Source organism: Gymnogyps californianus, chromosome 3 (assembly GCF_018139145.2).
Source record: "Gymnogyps californianus isolate 813 chromosome 3, ASM1813914v2, whole genome shotgun sequence".
Classification (NCBI taxonomy): Eukaryota; Metazoa; Chordata; class Aves; order Accipitriformes; family Cathartidae; genus Gymnogyps; species Gymnogyps californianus.
In genome coordinates, this window is record NC_059473.1 from 36,467,049 (window position 1) to 36,492,326 (window position 25,278).

Sequence of the window (25,278 nt, forward strand, 5' to 3'; positions counted from 1 at the left end):
CGAAGTAGCAGTTGCCTGGACTTGAGTTACACTCCCCTCCTACCTGCCCCCTTCCCCCAAAATATCCTGTGTTCATTTTGAAAAAGATTTAACAATCCTGCATGGATAGTCTGGCTGTCATGCTCAAGAAAGTGCATTCCCAATTGCAAAAGGCTGAAGCAGAACCAGCAGCCCTATCTGAAAGAAGATACAACTGACCACTGGAATAAGGTATAAAAGCGTTATCTTCTCTACCTTCTTGAATATTACTAATTGGAGACAGGAGACATTTTTCTGAAATGTGGATCTCTAGCACAGAAATAATTACATACAAGAATTACTTTTATTTGTTTTGGATTTAAGACAATCTGTGCCTCTACAAGAACAAATTTGCCAGTACACTGGACATACCCAAGAGTTATTCCCATCTGAGAGATTAAAATCTACATTTAAGATGAGGAATTAACTAGAGTCCATGCTCCCTAGAACAGAATTAAACTGTACATAAATTCAATGGAATTTGCCTATTATTATTTTGAAACTTAGATTCTAACATTCTATAAAATAATCCAAATACAGTCAAATCAAGCATTAAAAAAAATTGTTGAAAGAAAAGTCTTACCTTTGGTGCATGCACATAATCTGTCTGTGCCCGAACAGTATATCACAGAGACAAAAATATCTGGTTCCTCAGTGCCCTCTTTTTTAGGTGGCTCCACTTTGGCCAGAATTTCAAAGTTCGAAAGATCTAGTATTTTTACATATCCTCCCTGAGTAGTTATTACCAGGTGCCCAAGAGTAGAGATCTCAGATCTTCTCTCTCTCCCACTGCCATTTTTAGAAGTTAATTGTATTTCCTCTACAGGCTCCTCACAGTCATCCTCTCGATTATCCAATATATCTGGTGGGAGCAAAATCATTGAGGTAATTGTGTCTTGGGGGTCTTTGATATGCTGGATTTTTACTGGTTCCTCCTCTAGAGTAACTATTCTAGTGGCATAATTCATCTTATAAAGGACTAGGTATCCACCACTAACACTCCTTTGTTCAGGTTGAATTATTAAAGGAGTTGGTACATCTGCTGGTGACTCATGTTGGATTACATCAATACTTGTGCCATTCACTACAGCAAGACTTGATTCTAGTTCCCCCTTCCTTCTATTACATAGTGCCGAGTTTAATTTATTTAAATTATTCAAGGCCTCTACTTGATTTATTGCACTCAGAGATTCAACAGGACAAGTCCGCAGTCCTACTAACAAATGAACTCCATCCGCACAAGGAGTGATCGAATCTACACACAGGTTCTCCTCCTCTGCAAACTTTGGCAGACGCAGGCACTGAACCAAAGTCCCAGGCTTGGGAACCATAGAGCTCCACTTGTCCGAGTCCGGAGAAGTTAGGTTGGCTGCAGCATCTGCAAACTGCTGAATGTAAGTCACAGGGGGATCCTGTAACAGCAACTGTTCCTGACTGTCCAGCTCCATTTCAATGATCTGTGGAACTGTGAAACCATCATCATGTATACTTTTACTCATAATATTGTTCATCTGTGAAAAGAGTTTTCCTGCTTTTTCATCAGACTCCTTAATGCTGTATAGCAGCAATACAGGTAAAGTCCTCCTTACCAGAGGGGAATTCAGTTCTGAATTAGTGCAGGATTCATTGTCAGTTGATCCCTGTTCCGAGACACTCTCACCTCGAGTCCGACTTAAGCCATCCAATGACCTCTGAGAGTTACTGCTAACAGGAGAGGTAGCAGGTGATTTGTATGTTAATAGACCCCCAGCTAATAAACAAGGAAAGGGAATGTTGTGTTGTTCTAGATGTTTTTCCTTCATCTTTTCACTCTTACAGTTGGCCAAACAGGGATTTGCCCCAAGTTCTTCTAGATCTTTAACCGTGTCTTCCAGAACATTTGCAACAATTTCCCACTGAAGCTTTTCAGGCTGCTGAAGAATGCTGAGAGCTGTTATATCAAGGCTGACTTCCATAGTTTCTTTTTGTGATGTATGCCCTTTAAAACAAAAAATGTTTAACATAATATATGTTCCAAAAAAAGGAATCATATTGCATATATTATGGACTTATCCTCATAATTAAGCAAAAAGTCACTGCTCTACAGTTTCAATATGTTAAAACATTCCCTATGTTCAAGATTTGATAGTCAAGAAACAATAAAAGAGGCCCAGAAACATTCCTTCCACATAGACTAATGGTTCTCCTAATTTTATCAACAAGAGTGAAAGTAAAGAGAACAGGACATTAGCCTTTGTAACAAGTCTCCCACTAAACAGCATTAACTTCCTACCAATTATTCTACTTAGGCTAGACCACCATACTGAAATCCAACTAATCTAATCAACTCAATTCATGTCCTGCCATACATTATTCCCCTTCCTTCCTAGACAATCCAGTACCATCAAAAATTTGCAATTCTGCAGATTCATTCTCCAATCTTAGTTGAAAAACACGTCACTTTACTCTAAAACTTGATACTTCCCACCACGTAACAGACCACCTAATAGAAAGAACTCCAAGCTATTATAAAACAAAACCTAGTAAAAACTTAAGAGATAGCCTGATCAAATTAAACAGTACTGCAAGAATAACAATGAATCAGAAGAGTTCCACTAAATAACGTAGAGATTTAAAAGATTACAAAGGACACCGTACGAACCCAGATTAAGAGGTGACTTAAGCATAAATGACAGAGCACCATCTTTGCCAATACTTTTGTTGAAAAAAAATCCTTTTTACATCTCAAGTCTATTTCCTTGTGTGTATGCACATGCACATGTTCTTTTTTCCCCCTCTTGCTGATCCTTACTCAAAGATGTAAACTGGATTATGGAAAATAAGCATGTAATCCTCCCTCCCATCAAAATTTCTGATTCAACCTCTAAGAAAATAACACAAGAACACCATGCATAGAACTGTTCTGCTTCCATATGAAATCTTTATTCAGGAACAGAAATACTCTATCAAAGTGCATACCCACAGGGAAACAATCAAGATACAGGAACTCTCTCTGGCAATCCCCTGAGTTTAAAGGGTTCGGTACAGCTGTAATTTGTTCCCGTTCTGAGTAAGTTCTTTTAACTTGATTTGTGTGTTTTATTGACAGCAAGATAAGCAATGCTTCTTGTCAAATAAGACATTTATTAACCAACAAAGTAGGGTTTTTCTTTTCTCCTGTATGAAATCTCTCCACCACACAAACAGTGACTTAAATATTGGCATTGCTTTCAAGGTCAATCTTTTTCCTTTTTTCTAATACAGTCAATATAGTATCATTGGTTTTGACAGGGCTTTTTTAAAAGCCTGAGAAGAACAATTTCCCTCCTGACCTCTAAACTGTTACATGGATCAGATATAACCTACCTGTCACAGATTCTGATCTGGAATGCTCTTCACTGTCTGAATCCTCCAGCAGGTCATCACTGGGGGAAAAAAAAAAAAGTATGAATGACACCATGTACGCTGTAGCTGCATTCTTTTTTAAAATTACATTAAAAAAAAAAACTAGTGAAAAATACAATGTATATTATAACCTGGCATTTCTTTTAGTCAACATTGTACATCCCATTGATGAGTTGGTCACAGACACTAACAGTATAAAGATTTCTTTTCCTTTGTCATTGAACCAGTAGACCAGCTTTCCGTTTGCCTCATTCTACTATTGTATTCCCAACAATTCAGACATAAATGTAATTAAAATGAAAGCCGGTTCTCAGGAATCTTTCCAAGAAAAACAAAACCAAACAAACAAAACCTCTAAAAACTGATGACACCTTCTTCAAAGTTCCTCAAAATAGGCTCTGAAAGGTGGAGCTGCCAGACTAGTCTTCAATTCTACCAAGGCAATTTTGTAGCGAGTACAGAAAGGGTGTATGAACAGTGTGTTGCTTTTAAAAATACTACCAGATGAATCATTTTTTCATAAAAGCAGATTGTGTTCAAGATACCTCTTCAAGAGAAATAGGCCCTTCAGTAGTTCTAAGAATATATGAAGATTTTACACATCTGGCTTTTCCAATATAAGAAACAATTTCCTACTACAGGCTCTTTACATACAGGAATAACAGTAATGCCATTGCAGCTTCAGGTGTAACTACTCACAGTACCGAGTCGGATTCCCAAATTTCAACAAACTGGATGTTTCCTCCTCGTGCCCAAGAAATATATCTTTTTTGGCTCAAACCTGATCAACCTTCACCTCACAACAAGACAACAACAATTCAATACTTTGATTCATATCCAGCTTCCCCTTGAGCGGGAAAGTGATAGTAAATTTCATATAGATTAAGTGAAGCGAAAGATGCTTAATTCTGAGCAGTATGATTGTACTGATTGTACTATCCTTTAACCAGCTCTTAAAATTGGCTTAGTTCTTTAACTCTCAAGGAGTTTACAGCCCTAAAGCTACAGTAAAAGTCTAGGCCCCAGTGGCTGTTAGGCACCACACTCTGATGTTGCCCACGCTTCTACATACCCTCTTCAGAAAAGCAAGCTTCATATTTGGTCTGCAGTACTGCAGGAATCACACCAAGCTTAAAACCAAAGATTTATTTTCCTGTGCATGTAGCAGTAGTGTTACTTTCCGTGATGCTGAAGTTTAAGAAGAAATGTTCAGAAAACTAGCAAGACTCCCCAAACACCTTTTGTCCTGAGTTTTCCAACAATTATTCACTCTTTTGTTTGAGTTTTGGTAATACGAGAAAGGAGTTTCCAGTAACAGACTGTAAGAAGCACACACGAAAGAATACTGCTTTTTCTCACATGACACTTTCTAAGCACTGGCACACCCTCTACCTTATCTAAAAGCTTGTGACAGGACTGTCTAACTGTTTAGAGTCTGTATGCATGTGTTAAAGGTACATAATGAAAGCAATTCCTAGCACATTCACATAATTTATTTTCAGAATGACATAACCAGAAATTACAGAGAGGCAATCAGAGAAAAGCATGTTCCAGAAGTCCATGAGTAGCCTTTGCTTTCAAAACCTGAAATGCATAATCCATAACTAAAATGAAAAGCTCTTCCAAAACTTATATTCCTTTCTCTTTTTTCTCTGCCTCTGGAACATCAGCTCAGGGCAGCAATGAGATTTGGTATCTCTCTGTTGGTGGAGTATAAAATCTGAAACAGCAGGAATAAAATGGAACTGGCTATAAAGATAGAAATTTAGATTATTGTTTTTTAAGTGTTGAATATTGTACAGATACACAGTGATTTAAAAAAATTATCTCCATGAAAAAAAATAAATCTTACCAATCTTATGTTTCACAAAGCATAACTTAACTAAACTGCATTTACCACTTACACAGCAGCATTTCGTATTTCTAATTTTGTAGATCGGCATACCTGTCTCCTTCTAATTTTGGTATATCTGAGCAGCTAGATGAATCTTCTAGCCATGCTAGTGTTGGTCTCCTTGAGTCAACCCCTGAGCTCTGTTCTCCTGATAACATAAGTTGCTGCACAATAGCTGGATCATATGCATTGATCTCAAATTTTAAGTGGACCTGAGAAATAACAACAAAAAACAGAAGAAGTCTTTGATTTATATTGAGATACACTTAATCAGTAATTAGTTAATAAAAACTGGTTGTTTATACTGTATACCTTCATAAGTTTGGAAACATCCCATATGCAGATTTTTCCTCGTTTTGTTGCAGCAGCTAGAAAATGAGGGCAACTTCCAGATCCAAAGCAAGCTATTCTGTCAGTGCCATCTGTGCAGGGAAATTGTGCTGGACTTGTTGCCAGTGTGACTGAAAGAGGTACATTCTGAGTGTGCTCACCCTTGACAAATGGGCAGTTTGGGGAATGTCTCTCATGTTCAGACCTTTTCATATTAAAAACAAACATAGCAAACATTGATTTCTTACTGTGAAAAATATACACATCATATACAAATTCAGCCCTTGAAGTGAAGCTAAAACTGAACTGTTTGAACTGTATTGCAGTCAACCACACAAGAGAGTTCTGAAGTTACTAATACAGCTTTCCCTGCTGTTTCTCAATAGCAGACTGTATTAAAGCCTTTGATCACTTAATGGATATTCACAGTCAAATGGAGGAATCTACACAGAGTGCTCTTAATATAATTAGTCGGACTCATTTAAAAAAAAAATTGTTCTATAGGCAGTAGCCCATCGTGTCCTCATAAAGAAAAGTAAATTCTACAGAATGTACATTAGAATTCCAATGTTATGATATATTAAACCTTAATAAGATGAAGCAATGTCCTGTCTTTAGTTCTACACCCACACTTACAAAAATAAAAATTCAAAACAGTCCTGAATGACACATTGACCAAGAAGCATGAAAAAAACCTTCTAATCTCAATATATACCTAAGGCACAGACATGGCAAAGAGCAATTACACTACTACAAAATGTCTGAAAACTAACAAGGGAAAGGAGGAGACAAGGACTATGAAGATAATATTACAAAGTAAAGTTTCCAGCAAGTCAGGAATCGGAGGTGTTCAAATAAAGATTATAAATTACCACATAATGAAGACAAAAATTACGTTAAGAACCCTTTTAAAATCAATATAAGGTCCTGCATTTCTGCCACTATGCACAATTTTAGCTGATTCAGGAAACTAGTAATGGATCTTGCAACTTCACATAAAAGGCAAATAAGCACTGCATGGCCATTGCAGCTTCAGAATTTAAAAAAAGATGTGTTCTAGTCACAATCATACAGAAGACTGAGTTTAGATCCCTGCAAAGAAATGTTGGCAGCCATCTGTGCCATGGAACAATTTGAAATGAAATAGCAAATCAGAATTAAGAAATAAAGCCAACTACTATTTCTTGGGTTTAGTATTACACAGAAATTTGACATAGTACAGGGAATTATTTTGTGATTTGTCCCATGGAATCATTCTGGAAATCCATTCTTGTCAGTGACACCCCCTAAACTCACCAGAAATCCCATTGAGATAATGTTGATCTTTGTCCTCCAAAGATTCCTAACCTCTTCAGCACAAAATTAAGTCTACTCCAAACATCATTAAACTCACCAAGGTTCATCTGTAGGCTCCCAGCATACCAAACACACACTACAGGTAAAGCACATGGCTCTGTCATCTCCCGATGAAGCAGGCTATAAAAATAAGAAGAAACACTTGAAATTTGTATAGCTATGTACTACAAAACACTTCAACTAGGTGATCAAGTCCTCTCCTTCTTCTAGTGGCATAGCAAAGCACCACATCAAACGTATAAAAGGCCACAAATTACATACTATAAAGTGGCAGTATTTCACATTAAAAAAAGGATACACCACATTACTACAGAAGAGATTCAGAACCAACACCTGTGCAAGCCACTGGAAAAAAACCACACAGACTTAGAACACAACTCAGCATCACTGCTAAGACTTTTCTTCCTTTGGAAAAAGTTCACAAGGTTCAAAAAATTTAGAACCTCAGCGGAATAACTGTACCTCTGCATGCTTGGAAAAACACAGGTTAAACAAGTATTTCCTATTATGCCTTCAATCTGCTGGAATATAAAGCATTCTATACCACTTCTCTGCAAAGAACAGTTATTACTAGCTGAAGTGACAGAGGAAAAAGAATGGAAATTTCCATTCTCTTAAAATTTAGCATTTTCATGACCACATTTCAAGTCACCGAGATATGCTTGGGAATATGCAGATGTAATTCTAACATATGAATTCCCTGCATTTCTCCTCCTGAACAAGCTTAAGAAATCCTCCAAAAACTATCCACTTGCACCTATCAGGCTTTGCAGTTGACATAATGAGGCAGACAATATTGATGTCAAATGATACACACTGCCTAGCCATCGTTATATAAATCCATACCATAAATAATTTTTTTATAGTAGAAATAATTTCAAAGAATGAAAAATGGAAATCAGCAAAAGTAGTGGAATAAAATGTTGAGGTTGTATTTATCCACTAAGCTTAATAATTCAGTAATGTGATCTAGTACCGTTGTTTGTTACAATACAGTTTAAGTCCCACTAGGAAAGTATGGTTAGAGAACTCCAATGTCAAGCTTATTGATTTTTTTGCTTTACTTACAATATAAAAAGGATATTTACTCAAAAATCTAACAAGTAGAGAGAGAGACTCTATGTAACAATCAACTTCATCTTTATTATTGTTGTTTAACTCAGATCAATTTGATACTTAAAAGTGTTTTATATGCTGAAGTTCAGAACATTATTTTCTGTGATCTGTACAAAAAACGAAGAAACCTCAAGGCATGAAAAAAATCTGAAACTTAAAAAAAAGAAAAGAGCTGAATGACAAACTTTTTCAGTATGGTTTCTGCATCATTGACGGAATCCATTCAAAAAAAAAAAAAAAAAAAAAAAAGACAAGACTTTTTCCCCCTGCTCCTCAAACCTTCACCTAGGGAACAAATACTAAGAACAACTAAACCTTTTACCTGGTGATAGAACCCAGCTTGAGCCATAGGATCTGGCTGTGCCCACCTATAACCCACATGAGGCCATGAAGTGAATGTCTCCCGTCTGTTAGCTTCACTATACATCAAAGACCTAGAAAGGTGAAAAATTCTACATTACCCAAAACTGCCACTTAGAATAAAAGAAGTAAACTATTTATGAGATATTTTCAATGCTTTAGTAACCGTTAGAAATACCACAGATAGTTATCTATAACTTATACTTAAAATTAACAATTACAGAAAAGTTACAAAGTTCTCTCACTTGGGTGCCTAAAGTACATCTTCAGTAAAAGACCAAAAGCAATACAACAACTTACAGGCCTTAAAAGTAAGATTAATAAAATAAGCTTTCAGGTAGCCTATTTGGTCTAACTGCCAAAAAGCATCAGATAGCCAAAGCTGCTCTGCATTTAGGGAACATGCAGAATCTAGCCCAACAGAACTGCTAGAGAGTTGGTTTTTTTAACATGACAACTACTGCAAAAATTTGGGTGTATTAGTTGAACAGATGCGAATATGCATATTTTAAAATACTCCAAAGCAATATCTTAGGCTTAATTGAATACATGGAACAAACCGCCCAACATTTGTCACTCACTGCATACTATAATACTTAAAAATTATAAACTACTAAGTCACAAAACATGAACTCCTCTGCAACTCAACATCTACAGAGAAAAGAAGCTCCTCTCTTTTCCACCTTCACTCAGTGCATGTCCCTCGTCTGAAATAGTACATAAGAAATGACTATCAGCTTTTCTTTTTCCTTGACAGAAGTTTGTTCTCGAGTATCATCCCAAGAACTAGTGCTGCTAGATGGAAAAGTGCCTCACTTCTTGTTTCTGCCCCTCAGTTTCAGGAGATTTTTGCTGTCTTATAAGAGAATGGATATATTAAACATCTCCTACCAAGGAAGTAAACTAGTCTTGCAACACCCACATAAGGGTTGTCTTAACTTGACATTATACCATCTTAAGAGACAGATCTCAGAGAGCTCTAATCAAAAATACAATATGGCGAGGTACAGGTAGACCTGTGTCCTGGTTTCAGCTGGGATAGAGTTAACTCTCTTCTTAGCAGCTGGTACACTCCTGTGTTTTGGATTTAGCGTGAGAATACTGTCGATAACATGCTGATGTTTTAGCTGTTGCTAAGTAGCACTTATCTTAAGCCAAGGACTTTTCAGTCTCCCATGCTCTGCCAGCAAGCAGGTGTGCAAGAAGCTGGGAGGGAGCATAGCCGGGGCAGCTGACCTGAACTAGCCAAAGAGGTATTCCATACCATGGAACGTCATGCCCCGTATATAAACAGGGGGGAGTTGGCCGGGAGGCACGGATCGCGGCTCTGGCATCGGTCAGCAGGTGGTGAGCAACTGCACTGTGCATCACGTTTTTTTTCCTTTTTTTCCCCCCCTCTTCTTTTTTTTTTGTTATATTCCTTTTCATTACTATTATTATATTTCATTATTATTATTGTTAGTATTATATTTTACTTTAGTTATTAAACTGTTCTTATCTCAACCCACGAGTTCTACCCAATTCTCCTCCCCATCCCACTCGGAGCCGGGGGGAGTGAGGGAGCGGCTGCGTGGTGCTTGGCTGCTGACTGGGGTTAAACCATGACAACCTGGAGGCTTGGTATGGGGAAGTAAGAGAAGAAATCAATTTTATTAAATTATTTGAGCTGTAAGAAATGATAATATGCTTGCAAAATACTATTTGTATAGAAACTTCCAAGAAGGAATTAATTTATAGACTTAGAAGATAAGTATTCTAAATAGTCTTGGCTTATGAGGGTTAAAATAATGGGTCACTCGTTTGTGTACACATTATCACTTGGATCAGAAAGAGACAAAGCAACAGTCTGAGGTAAAATTTTCTCTGACTCCAAACACATAGCAGGCGACTAGTGAGTTCAGAAGTAGCATATATATACTCTGCAAAGGTAACAACTTCTTAAACTTCTAAAACACAAAATATGGGCATAAGTCCTTCTTGTATGAAGTAAGAGGAATTGATTTCATGATGCAGCATATTATGTGTGCTCTATCTTTGGTAGGCAAATGAGTGCTCTCTTTGCATTCAAAGGAAGCGTACACATGCTCTTAAAGCTATGCAGTTTCTGAAGATCTCAACTTTGCAGTCTTAGTAAGGTTTCAGTACTAGTTTGAATAAAGCCAGTAACTCAGGTAACTAGTCATACGCACCTGACTGTTCAGATAAAACCCCTAATCAAACATGATGAAGAGTAAAGCCTAGGTGAACATATCACATTCACATGTTACAATACCACCTAGGGACCTATATTTAGGGCTGTAATTGTTACCTTTCTGAAAGTATATGTTGGGATTAAGAGCAAAGTGAATTCAATTTGCCTGGCATTAAAGTCGGAATCCAAACAAAACAGTCTTGTGGCAACATAAAGGTTTCTCTAAGTTTAGCAGTATGTACAGTGCATTGTGCATTAAACAGTTAATTACCAGTATGTGTAAGAGCAAGAAAGTACAGAATAGGACTAATTCGTTTGGCAAATAAATTCAGGTCATCTAAGAGCTTATTCTGATATAACTAAGTGGTCAAATTCATCACTCATTTTGTCTTAGTATACCTGTCCACAGATCGACCAGGTCCCACACCAAGTTCTGGTCGTGCGCTGGGTAAGAGGTAAGATAACCTATCCATCACAGAGGATGCTACAGGTAAGGCAGCAATATTTTGATTTATCTTCTTGAGTTCATTTACAATGGCACTGGCGACAGACTTCAAAACGTGATGAGGAAGGTGGAACGTAACCGTTGCCCACTAAATTAAGAAAAAAAGTGCCCAGTTTATATTTTAAAATTTTAACATCTAAACAACAAATAGATCACAAAAGTGTCAAAAGCAAAAACAAATGCATGTCTTGCACCCTCTCTTGACTTCAAGAAATAATACAAGAACAGACACACAAAAGCAACATGGACATAATGCAAGTAAAGTCAATAACTTCAGATTTTAAGTTCAGTTGGGTTTATTAGTTGGATTTATCAGCAAGAAACTAACCTTGTTTGTTCTCTTAACAAGTGAAACTTCACACAGAGGAACTAAGGAACACATAATACATTCCATCCCCTTCAAACAAAATCCACCACACTAAGTCAAGCATTTTGTATGCTTCAATAATGGCAGCCAAGCAAATTAGACTTGGGAATCCATGTTAGACAGTAGAGAGATAAATTCTTACCTTTGCAACTTTATGATTTGCTGCTGTTTCATGTGAGGTATTTTTTAAACCATCCTTCAGTTGTGTGATGAATAAGTCATATCCCTCTGTGCTAGAAACATCTACTTTTTCTACGCAAGCAGATAACAGCTGCTGAGCCTAAAATGCAGATATGCAAGAAAAGTTAGCATCCATGTTGAATAACTACAGACAAGAACTACACCTGTTTCATTACTCTGGGAAATGTAATTTGTCATATCCTACTTTATCATATATTATATCAGCATAATTCCCATAAAAGACCCAGAGTTGAGTAAGCAGTTCCAAATTTTACTTTGTAGGCCAATCAATGGATAAACTTCAGCAATAGTGACAGTAATTACTACAACTTCCCTCAAGGGCAATATTACCAAGTGTTAAACAAGTCAGTCATATAAACAGTTAAAACAGTACGTATATTAAAGCCAAGCAAAAATGAGACATCTATTGCCCAACGCTTTCCCGTCAAAAGGATTCATTAAGCTTTAGGGACAAAAAGTGAGAGCAAGAACAAAGTCTTGACATTTTTCTCAGTAGCTTTGTACTTTAAAAAAAGTAGATGATAATGAGAAAAACAGCGTTGCAACAAAATTAGAGATAAATTACTTACAATGCTAGCATAATGAAGCTGAAAAAAGAGGCAGAAAAAACCAGGCTAGTTTAGAATCTAGAAATTCTTAAAAGTCAGAAATAATGCATCTAGAAAAAAACACTATAAACATCCACTTATAGACTTTTTTTCTTCCAAGTCCCATCTGTTTCTAGCTTGTCCCTCTGTCTGCTAACTTCATGTTGACAGGTAAGATTTAAAGGTATGCTTCATGTGCAAACCACAAAGAATTCTGTATTTGTTGTTAGGTGGGCTAACATCTGAAAAATGTTATATGAAATCTTTGAAAAGTTACAAATACAGGGGAATATTTGCCAAGGGCAACGGCCAGCCAGTCCTTTAAACAGCCACAAACTGCTCCAAACAGAATGGGCCAAACAGCCGCTTGGTTACATCCTTGGGGAGTTCAGGGGAAGACAGACAGAAATACGGCAAATCAGTCCCCTAGCTAAGGCTGTATCTGTTTCTCAGATTTCAATAAAAAGACAATTACAATTCTTGTGGCATCTTGTACTTCCCAAGTTTCTCGCAGATGACAGAAGAACAACAGATAGATTGTGGAAGTTCATAAATTTACAGTGTTCTATGGGGAAGTAAAAACAGCATAGAGGCTGCATCTTAACTTGTCAATGCTGCCGATTAGAAACGCATAAAGATGTACTACATTACCAGCAGATCAATCCTATAAAAAGACTACTTAAGTTAAGTGCAAAAATTTGCAGAAAAGTTTTGGAGACTAACAAAAAATAAAGGCTCTTGCTTGGACAAAGGTTCTTGACCTTCCTTTGGTGAAAGAGGTGGACTGACGCGTTTGTATGATATTTGCTTAATATTTACTAAAATTTTCTGAGGTCTGGGTACCTCCTTTTTAAAATTAAAAGTAAGAACTGAAGACTGCTAATGTTTTTCCTCCCACCTCACTGATCTGGCCATGAACTCCCCAAATCTGTTCCTACTAAACTATAATATTTTCCAATTTTTTTCTACAGGAAGGACCTTTACAGAGAAGTGCTCTATTTTAACCTTGAGGTAAGGGTCTGTAAACTCTTTAGAACCAAAGAATCTTCAGCTAAAACTGACACAAACTTATAGGTTGTATTGAACCATGTGAGACTGCAAACCAGCAACAGCAAAACTTATGAAAGGAAATGCTGACCTCTGTCAGTCTCTTCACACTCAGCCACACATACCAAGATTTTGTAGTTACCCACAAAGGGTGTAAAAATGATGCCAGTGGCAGCAAGCCTGAGAAACCTGGAAAGCTCTCTTCGGAGACCTCTATGAAGCAACATTTTATTGCTGTTACTCCTACTCAAGACAAGTAGTTAAAAACCTCACATATAACACACATTTTTGGTTCTTAATAAGCACCTATTATTCAATACTTCAAGAGCACATAAATATTTTAAATCAATGCTCAGGATAAGTTTTTGTTGGTGGTGCATCATTCAATATAAATTTATTTCCCACAGAGATGAGTGGGAAGTGCTCTTTTCTCAGAGTGCTTTAAAGATTCAGAATTTGGACCTAGTAGTTCAGTTTTGTTTTTTTGACTGTAAGCTCTATTCTAAATATTACCATTGGCAGATGCTCTATGCTTTTCCCAAACAAAGAATTAATCTCACTTGTAATTAGAATTGTTGTACAGATTTACTTCCCAGGTCTATTACTTCATGACCACTACAAAGGTGAAAGCTACTTTCCTCATCATCAAGTGCCTTAGAATAGAAGCAACTGTTAGCTATCTTGTATTAGGCAGCACTCGAAAATAAGAATGTACATGCTACCTCACCTAATAAATGCTATGCTAGCTGAAGGTAAACCAATGCAACAAAATCCTAAGCATTAAATTCTAAGCAAAAATGTATACGTTAGATTCCCTTAAAGTGATATTAAATGCTTGGTTATATTGTCTCAAACCAGGAGGAATCACGTTACAGCTGCTATAGTCCAAACATAAAAGGGAAGTCAGGTTTGCAGGGAAAAAAGTCTTTCATTAGGCCAACTGACCTAGCTAGAAAAGTTAGATTCCAGCATTAATTCTTCACATGTAGCAACACCATATTATCTGATTTTAATTGTCTTTTTTTCCCTGAAAGCCTAAAACAAAAAAAATTCAAGGATGCCTAGCAGCCCAGACTAACTTCTAGAAGTGCATATAGATTCCATACATAAGCACTGACAAAGCTCTGGAAATGAGTCCTTATTTCTGGTCACTAAAAAGTTCTTTCATCTGAAATAATGTGCTCTTGATGAGGGAAGCTCTTATTTGTTTGAGATACGGATAACTGCAAAAAGCTATTGCCCTACGACAGCTAATAACTAAGAAACTTTTCCATTACGTGCTGTTAATATCACACTAGAAACTCAGGGTCAAACGTCTGGTTTCAGTATTTCTGACAGAGTTATTTACATAGTCTTTTTTTTTTTTTCCCTCTCCACATCTTACCTCTGTAACTGGCAATTCAAGCTGAACCACGTCATCTTGTTTTGAAACAGGCGTTTGCAGAGCTGTGTCTAACAGTAAGATGCCATTGAGATCTTTCCTACATCCTACTGCATAATCGTCCACAAAGATCACTTTATCCACAGCAGAAATATACTGACATTTCACCCGTCCACCTGGTTTAGCTATAAAGGGAAAGACAAAAAGCAAGATCCAATTAGAAAACAGATTTTTATAAAAGACCTTTAATATCTGTTCCAGAAAGTAATGTAACACTTCAGCAAATTCTTTACTTCTTGAGATGATCAAAAACTAGCACATTAGCTACTACAACTTTCACCAAACTTTTATATTTCCTACATTAAAAAACAACCAAAATCTGTACATCCCATCAACAACTACAACCATTTTATTCCTATAATGGAAGCCATCATTTAAGTCCTGCTCCTACCAGGAGGCCTAAACTAGTGTTTTCAAGCCTAATGTAGATGCCTGATGTACTTGATGTCAGCTGACAATCAATAATAAGAATTGTACAGATCAGCATGAAAATTAAGACAAAATTGCTAAACTACCATTAAGGCTGATTAACACCATTTTATCAAGCAAAACAATACTCAAACTTCTGAAAACTAAGTACAGCATATAACATGTGCCAATGCTACACGTGTTCCTTGAGACACTAAGGTAGCTTATTTCTGCTCAGCGCTGCACACGTGATGTCAGTAACAGGTTAGAGAAGCTTGGTGGGGGTGGAGGAAGACTGTTAGCAGATAAATAAGGAAAGGCTGTGGCAATGGATATTATCCCCAGAAACGTTTAATGTTACTCAACATTATTATGTGTCTAAGGGTGGATGGACTGTAAAACTAAATCCATGTAATATGCTATCTGTGCAGAAGGCAAATTGCTTCAGTTCACAGAAAGTGTAAGCTGCTGCTGCTACAGAAGCAGACTGTATGTCTGTTATAAGTACATGGACACATCATCCAAAGGGCAAAGCAGAAATTGCTGGACCATCAACACAGATCTCTTGTTGCACAGGAACAAGAGTTTCATTACATTTTGCATTAATCAAGTCCTGTCCCTGTTCTCCTCTTTCCTCAGACATTGGATATTGATTTTATTATTAATTACTAAAAATCACCATTTAGGTAGCTAGCATACAGATAAAGCATCCACATAAAGACAGCTACATAATCCTGTCGTCTTCACATTTTGATATAGTTAAATGGAAATGAAAACTTCTCCAAATATAGGGCACATCAATCTGACCACACTGCATTTGTGGTATCCTCTCTTGAAAACTCAGGTCAAGAATAGTTGTCAGTTGCCCTTCTCACCAAAATTTTGGAAACAATGACTCATATACTCTCAAAATATAGGACACACGCCTTTGCCTTCATGAAGTATACTGCAATAGTAATCATTGCTATAACAGTCAGAAACACTTCAAGAGCCCTGGAATCACTTGATAGTTGTGAAGTCGTTAGTCCTAGCTCAACAAAAAAGGGTCCTCTGAATGGCAAATCAACTAGTTTCAAACTGTATTTTTGCCAATACATTGGAGTTCCTCACACAAGACTTTCTACAGACAACACAGCTGCACGCAAGGAAGTAAGTCATTCTACAGAAAAATAACGGTTTCGACAAAAATTCAAATACAAGTTTTAACATCTTTAAAAGTATTAGTTTCAACAATGTACTGGAAACTATTATGTAAATAAACTGAAAGTATCTGATGCCCTAAGCTAGAAACCTCAGTAGATTCACATGGCATTTGCAGTCTATTCAGTGTGATCCAAGTGATGGATCACTACAGGACACTTTCTTTAACCCATCACTTCTCCTCCTCCCCAGAGAAAATGAGAAAAGCAGCTCACCTTTTCTGGCAGTCCCAACACCATGAACACTTTCTTTTGCACCTTCCTTATCTCCTGTCAAGCACAGGAGTATGCTCATGACCTATGACTAGGAATTCAGCAGCCTGTAGGAGCCCCAGCCCTTGGGCTTTCCAGGCTAGACCATTCTTATTCTATCATTTCTGTAGTGAAGTTCGTGGCATCTCATGTCTAAACCACCAAATGGCTAACTAATATCCTCTGTGTAAGTAGTCTCAATTTTTAGAAGCCAATGAAGATTACTAATGAGGCAGATAACATGCCTAATCAACATAATATTTCTGCTCCGTTAAGAAACAAAACAAGAAGTTATAACTACAGCACAAGAAATATATTGCCTAACAGCTGTGATTCTCACTGTGCTGGTTAATATTTTGGTTGGTTACATTAACAGAAAGACTTTGGCCAAACGATCTCTAGAAAGTTATTTAGAGTTGCCAGTTGTATTTTATTCAAAGCACATAAAAACAAAACAAGCTCCCTTAGCCTAAGTCGACAGAGCTTCAAGGAAACGATTCAATCAATATTTAATGTCGTTCCAACATCCTGGGAAACACATTCTGCAACTGACTGGTTTACACTTTGAATAGCCTCTGAACTGTTGACAAGCTATTTTGCGAACTCAGGAGTTTAATTTTGAAGTTCAGAAAACACATTTCAAGATGTTTCTACTACTAGTCACAAACTATATTATAGTTCACATATGGCTGCCCATATGATTAAAACAGTAGGTTGAGAACCAGGAAACTAAAGAAATTAGAAGTCACCACTCCAGAAGAAGTCATCACTGTAGAAGAAATGCCTAGAAAAGTTTAATCATTCTCAAAGCATTGGCAGAAGAGTCCTTTCTGACTCAGGATCAACATTTTACAATATGCCAAAGGACTCCAAACCAATATCCTTTAAAAAACCTACTGGTGGCACGACAACATTATGTTCTGCCTGTCCAGCCTGGCTAAGTTTACTAGCAATAAGTAGTGACCTGCATCTTCACAAATCACAGTTCTAAAGTTTCACATAAACTCACTAAATGACTTAAGCAAGATCATCAAAACCCAATTGTTATTCTCATTTTAGCCCTAATTCCTTCAGCTGTAATTTATTTTGGGTGGCGGAAGGAGAAATAGTCATTCAAAGTTTTTAACAATTTTGCTTTTCAGTCTTGTCACAAGTGGATCATAACTTCTCCCAATATCTCCAGCTTATCTGTCTAGGATTAAAAACAAAACAACTCAAAGTCATTAAGCCTTTTGTCAGTTCCTGTAAGGAAACCTGGCAGGCTGCTAGCATGCCAGAAGTGCAAGCCCAAGAGCATACTACATTATGGTATGTCATCTATAACAACCTTAGAACTAGCAACCTGAAAACTTAAAACAAAAGCAAATAAACATCAGATTGCAGAAATGAAGAATTTGAGAAAAGGAACATCCTCCACCTTCTTTGTTTCGAACAATACAGAACAGAGATCAGCAATTTCCTGTGATCAAAATCTGACCTACAAAAAAATATTACAGAAAACTTGTTTGGAGAATACATAACAGTCTAAGCAGCACCTATTGTGCCCCCTTGTCTGCAGGCATTAAGATGAACCAAACTAATTAGAGAATTAGCCTTGCATTTCAAGAAGAAGAATGAAAAAGCTTGTCTCCATTTCTCTGCTAGAGATAGCTTTAGCCTCAGAGCTTTAGAGCTTAAGAGAAAGTGTCTGTCACCTGAATATGCATGGCCACCATCATGAAGAGATGTAGGTTACTGTTGATAGTAACACCTTTGATCTTTTCTAGTATTGGGAAAAAAGTTAATTCACTTTGAAAACTGCTAGCCAGGAATGTCAATAAACCATATCACAGAGTCAGTAATTCTCTTGACAAGAAGTTCCTAATGCATAGCATGCAAAAAACCCAGTTTCTAAATTACAGTAAACTAACACTTTTATCTGCAGCTATGAAGTGAGTGGTAAACACATGCATCATTGCACTAATTCCATAATGCTAAGATTGAAGACCAATCAAATATTCAAAGGAACATCCATAACTTCGATCTATGAATGCAACTAGGTCTTCAGATTAAGAATTCAAGTAACATTTTTCGAGAAACAGAAATCCCATCAGCTCAGCAAAACACATACATTATGTGCACTGATATCAGTTTTTGCACTTCCAATTTAAACTAGAATATCTAAACAATACCTCAGTACTCATATCAAAATACTGCAACCATGGCAAGCTAAATGGATAAAGTTTCAGGAGATCAAAAGCCCTACCTATCCCATTAACTTTGTATCATTAGATTTGAACATCAAGCTCTTTAAAGGCAAGAGAATCCAAAAACTCAAGAGAAGGGAATGGTACAATTGCAGAAGTCCTTAAAATTTGCTGTTAGAATTAAAAATAAGATTTTAATTTTCCCCTTTCTATTGTGAAATGTGGGTGTAAAGCTTCAAGTTTAGGAGATATTATCACTCATGGTAATATGCTGTGTGAAATTCTCCTTCCAGAAGCCAGGTTAGCGGACAGCAAAACTATCCTTTCCATTAGAGACAAAAATGTTTCTTGCCAGAACATTGTTCAGCTACTTCTCACACATTTTTCACATGTACCTGGGATTAAAAAAACATATGTACCAGTTGTCCTCATTTGTTGCGAGGAAGGTGCCTTTCCTATTGCTACCGTTTCACATAATCATAAATCCAACTGAAAAATCCAGTTAGCAAGCATAACATCTCATTGTATGCTACCTAAGTAACACAAGTTTGCCAAGGCAAGCATATCAGAACACCTACAGTTTGAGGAAGTTCTACAGTACAAATTAAAAAAACCCCTGTCTTAAAGTTTAACTTATTGTCTTAACTTGCTATATTTGCAGGAAACTATTTTGAACTAATACCACATAAAATCACAACTATGGATTATTTGCAAAGGGTAACATTTTAACACAAAAGATGACAAAAAGCAAACCCCTGCAAGTCTGGTTTAAAAAGGAAAAAGCTGTCTCTAAATTGGTTTACATCAGAGGCTCCCAAAGGAAATAAAGACATGGTGGTTATGAACATTTGGGAACACAGTAATGAGAAGATGGCTAAGGCATGGCCAAACCAGGCCATGACTGCTCATCATTACTAAATTTATCAGTTATAGATTCTCTCTTGTTCCTCCTCTTCTCCTCACCTACATCTTCAGTGGAAACTTCAGCAGTGCAGTTTTATCTTCCAGGTCCAGGTCCAGACCCTTATTTGCTCTAAACATCACCTCAGCAAAGCATTCTGCTGCCACCATGAAGACACTCCATGGGTCCCTCCTTTCCCAAAACAAAAGCATTCTCAGACTTGAGGAAAGGACGGAAAGGAATCTATTGGATGAAAACAAGTTCAAGTTGCTATTGTAGACAAATGATGTAGACAGGCTTAAATCAGCTATAGACAAGCAACAGTTTCTCTTTTAGATTTCACTATATACACACACCTCATCTGCCACATCACCTGGAAGAGCAGCCCAAAATGACTGAATAAAGCAAAAACACATTCAGAGCTGAAACAGGAAAGAAAACTAAAAACGTTCTCTAAACAGCAAGAAAGCTAAAGGAGGCAGAAATACCCAGCTTAAAATCACAAAGTGCCTTCAAACTCCCTTATTTGTCAAAACTGTATTTAGTTAATCAAGAACAAGATGTGATCTACAGTTTATCTTTTCCTTTAGCAACAAACAGGACAGAAACGTTTCAGTATCAGTTTCATTATATGATAGCTGGTTTTAATAATCCTTATTAGAGTAGGAAGATGTGTCATCTGGGCCAAAGCATTGGAGACTGCCACACGAATATTAACTAGATGTGTCTGATCAAGCAACTACTAACAGAAGCTAACATTAACACTTAAAAGGTTTCAGAACATAAACAAAAACCCACTGAGATCAAGGCAGTTCATCTCACTAGCTTTGCAGGCATAGGGTCCTCTTCCACTCTACAGACTTAAACCAAGACTGAATCAGCAGGAAGACACTGGTGCGCTCTTTGTGCCCACGCTCTTTATGTTGTTTCAGATCTCCATGTATCTAAGATTACTGCCGTCTTGTACACCGTACAGAACCCAATTGCTCACAGAGCTTTATACCATTATTCTGAGAACAAATTATGAAAGATCTCACAAGGTATTCTACAATCCTTCCTGCAAACGCAGGTAAATCGTGAAAATGTAAGTCCCTGCAATTCTCCTGCAAACACCTCACAGAGGACAGTGTCTTCTTCAAAATTTTTTTCAAAGTGAAAAACTATGATTAACAATTTTCAGGAAAGTTGTCTTTCACAAATTGCAGACAGACAGATTACACAGCATCCACCTAGAACCAGAGACAGGCAAGGAATACTTCACAGCTCAGTAACACGAAGTTCCCGTTCTTCAAGAGCAATTCCCATCACAGCATTTCAAAACAAAGAACTTCTGCCAGATTAAATTTTACGACCAGTTCCTCTTTTTGTCACTGAAGTGACTAGAGCATCTGAGTTCACCCATTATGTATCCTGCAGCCTCTGTAACAGGAGAAAACATCTCCAGTTATGGCACTTTTTAAACTCCCAAGACTGTTTGGCAGGAAATGGTTTAGCTTCCCCCACCCCAAGCCCCAATATTATAAGGAGCTTCTAAAATATCAAGCTGGGAGAAGCAGCAAGTTCTCAAAAGCAGATGGGTGGGCTACAAGGCAAGTGAAAAACTGGCTAGACCGTCATGCGCAAAATTAGCAGTTAATGATTCAACACCTACGTGGCAGCCAGTTATGAGCAGCATTCAGCAAAGCTTGATATGGTTTACTATCTTCATCAACGGCTTGGATGATGGGACAGACTGCACCTTTAGCAAGATTGTGGATGACACCAAACGGGAGGCGACTGAGGGCAACTGATGCATTACATGGCAGGGCTGCCTTTTAAAAGGATCTCAAAAAGTCAGAGAAATGGCTTGAAACAAACCTCCTGAAGTTCAACAAAGACAAATGCAAGGTCTTACACCTGGTATGGAATATAACCCCATACATCAACAGAAGCTGGGGACCAACTGTCTAGGTGGCAACCTGACAGAAAAGAACTTGGGGATCCTGATGGACAGGCTGAACAAGAGGCAACAATGCATCCCTGCAGCGACAAGCTGTTACCACGCAGAGGATCACACAGGCAGTAGATCAGGGGAAAAGATTAGTCTCCTCTACTCAGCAATTTTGAGCTCACATCCAGAATACCATGTCCAGCTTCGGTCCTCCATCTGAGATATCAGCACATACGTGAGAGTCCCATGAAGCGGTACTAAGACAGTTAGATGGCTGGAGCATACAACACGTGAAGAAAGACTGAGATAACTGGGCTCGTTTAGTCTGCAGAAAAAAGGGGGAAATCTAACAGCAGTCTTCCATTACTGCAGCAGTAGTTCGACAGCTATGTTAGCCTGCTGAGTTACTACGTATCCTTCTCTTTTTGACATTATTTTTACGGAAATACAACACTGAACACAGAAGCAACCATACTGGATCAGAGGAAAATGTGCATAACCCCACATTTTGACCAAGACAGTGGTCTAAACCAAGTGGTTAGTGAAGACTTTAAGAAAGGGTAAGCATACAATGGTACTTTCCTGTAACACACTCAGCCCCTGCTAATTTGTGCTCAGGGACCTTCTGAGCCAAAAGTGATTTCTTTTTTATACAATGACCTTTGATAGGTTGTTCTTCCATCAGTCTGCCCAACGCTGTTGTAATTCCACAAACATCCAGCATCCACAACGTTCTGTAGCCAGGGGCTCCATATTTTACTATTTCTCACAGTTACTTCTTTTGATACCCTCAGCTCTTGTACTAGAAGAGACAATCAACTCCCAATTTACTTTTTTCACACATCCAGAATTTTGCAAACCTCTCTCACTCTCTTACCTCCCCATTCCTAATCATCCCCATCATCATCTTTTTCAGGTTGAATACTTTCTCACATACATAAGCCATCCCACATCTTAAGTTTCTAGTTCTGTTATACTCTTTTTGAGATGGAAATATCAAAATTGCACACATACAGGCATTGAAACGGACTTATAGCTCAGTTAGATTCTTGGCAACTTCTCTAGTAATTGCTTATATGATAACTACTGAGCGTTTAGCTGGTATGTCGTATTTCTAGCATAATTCCAAGATCTCATTCTGGCATTCTAAGTCAGTTCAGAGTCCAGTACACCTGGCTCCAACTCCACTAAATTCTTATGAGTACTTCAAATTAATTAAATGCATTCTCACATTCTCCTAATAATTGCTTCTACATAGGAAAGCTGAAGTAGAACAGACTAGATCCATTCATGTTTAAGTTATATTTAAAAGTGAAACTATTCTTAGGATGCCTTTTCAAATTCTTTGAAGGACCTTGTACGTTTAAGACACCTATTTGCAGCATAAGAATATTTGAACATGGTGACTAGTGATTTTAGTTCTGTCACTAAAAGGGGACATTCAGAAAGGCTAACTTAAGCCTTGTAAGACTGGTCTTGCCAGCCTCCTTCAATAGGTAATGGGAAGCAGGTTACTCCAAAAGTTCAGAGTAAGGACTTTTCCTTTCTCTGTATTTAATGGAGAGGCAACTTAAGATTATTTGTTGAAAAATGCTAACCTTGTTCATTCTGACTTACAAAAGCTATAGAAAACTGAACAGAAAAAAACCACTATTAAAAAAAGTCTATTGAGTAGTGTTGCAAGTCATCGTTTACATCACAACATGAATCTAGGATCCTGCAGAAGACAGGTCAACTAACTATCACAGTATTTCTCCACAATAACCACAGTACCTTCTTGCTCTCCAATAAAACACTCCCTATCTTCCCAGTCTTCACTGCCATCTGCCCAGCTTCCTACTTCCCTAACCCTTTCTAACCCTTTCCCCACTGTCATCCAGCCACTCCATCATAGTTCTCAATCCCATCCCTCACCCTCCCAGCTCTTCCTTTCCATAAGGAGTTTTTCATGATAGAGTCTCTGTAGCCTGTTGCCCAGTAAACGGAGTTTATCAAACTCTTCTCCTACAGCTGCCAAATGCTCAGATGAGACCCTGATTGCTTCACACTCAGTCAGGTCAGGAAAGTGCAGTGGATCAAACAGTTTTCCCTCCACGAACTGTACAGGGGACTGAAGAACTGCTGACAGATTGTATGCTATGCAAGCCTTCACTAACCAGCACTTGAGATGTGGATATGTGTTTTCACTAATGCTACTAATTTTCAAGACTACTTAACTGACAGGCAAATTCCCTCCTCTCTTAAGTTACACATTAAAAAAATTCTCAATAAAATACTCACTGAACAGCCCTAGAAAATACCTCAAGAAAATTTTAAACATAATAGTGTTTACATTTATGTGACAGATAAGTTATTATTTCCGTCAGTTTACACTTCTAGTCTAGGCTGTAAAGCAAAAGCTGTTTTCTCCCCCACTTCTTGTGCATCATCCTTATATGTGGAGTGCTCTTTCCCCTAACATACATGCAAATTTAAAAAAAAAAAAGTGTTTTGCATACACCAGACTTCTGGTCTACTTTTTGACTAGCAGCATGCACTGGGTCCTTACCAAATCCTCATACTCTTCCCAAAGACAAGGCAGCAAAGGAATTGGGCCAATACACAATCCAATATTTGACTCTACAGAAACCAAAAGAAGCTGCAAACGTTGGTATCTATGTGTACTTCACAAACGGAAGAACTGAGGGCAATAGCTGTTCTTTCTTGAACCGTCCAGTCATCCACTCATCCGGTGACTGCAAGCAGTCACTGCAATTAAGAGAGCATTAACTATTTAAAGGACAGCTTTCTAACAGCAGAAAGCAATACTGTGGCATCACTTAAGAACCACCAGGAAAGTGAACTGATCCACATGTAAATTTTTTATTTAAAAATAAAAAAAATGGTGAGCAGCTACTGATCCCAGTGGAATAGACAACATGCAACAAGCTATCTCATAACATGACCTAGGACAGACTGATACGCTCAAAAGTTGTCCAAGAGTCCACATGGTTGTAAGCCTTATCTCCATCTCCAAGGCAGCCTAAGAAGCATTTTTGAAAGATGTCATACTGTTCAGGCAGAATTAAAGAATCCTCATAACAGCAAGGATGGACAGCTTTTTTTCCTGATTTGAAGGTAACTTGGAAAGAAAACCTGAAATAACAGATCAACACCATACCAAAAAATCAGACATAATCGTTATTAAAAGCTTGAGAGAAACAATAAAGGTGAATCTTCAGTCTAGGACAGATTTTTCGTATACTGTCTTATAAAATCCTAGATGTTGTATTTCACTTAAGCTCAAGTTATGGATACCAATGCAACAGCAACCATAAAAATACTGTTATAAACAATATAACTAAAGACTCAGAAAGGGGTTCTACTGAGCCAGCTAACATGATGGTGGGCTGCTAGAAAGGACCAATTATAGGACAGGAGAGTATACTAGATCCAAACCACCGATCACCATGATGTTCAGAATAGTAAAAAGATCAGGGCTTCTAAAGGTCACTAGGCTGGGCAATCCAAAGCAAAAACCTTCTCCATGTTTCCATTACTTCTAGTCCAACAGAGATTTACCTGCTTTCTTTCATAATGTTCTGGACTTGAACTAATCAATTATC

General features: G+C 37.6%; 1 protein-coding gene across 1 annotated transcript in view; it reads right to left on the minus strand.

The window, feature by feature from the left end:
* The window catches only part of BIRC6 (baculoviral IAP repeat containing 6), a 192,058-nt gene that overhangs the window by 161,127 nt on the left and 5,653 nt on the right, over window positions 1–25,278 (minus strand). The window contains 9 exon segments of the mRNA XM_050894500.1: window positions 602–1,996; window positions 3,364–3,422; window positions 5,348–5,508; window positions 5,609–5,831; window positions 7,020–7,102; window positions 8,421–8,532; window positions 11,049–11,242; window positions 11,664–11,801; window positions 14,741–14,922. Of these exon segments, the coding sequence (XP_050750457.1) occupies window positions 602–1,996; window positions 3,364–3,422; window positions 5,348–5,508; window positions 5,609–5,831; window positions 7,020–7,102; window positions 8,421–8,532; window positions 11,049–11,242; window positions 11,664–11,801; window positions 14,741–14,922 (2,547 nt within the window).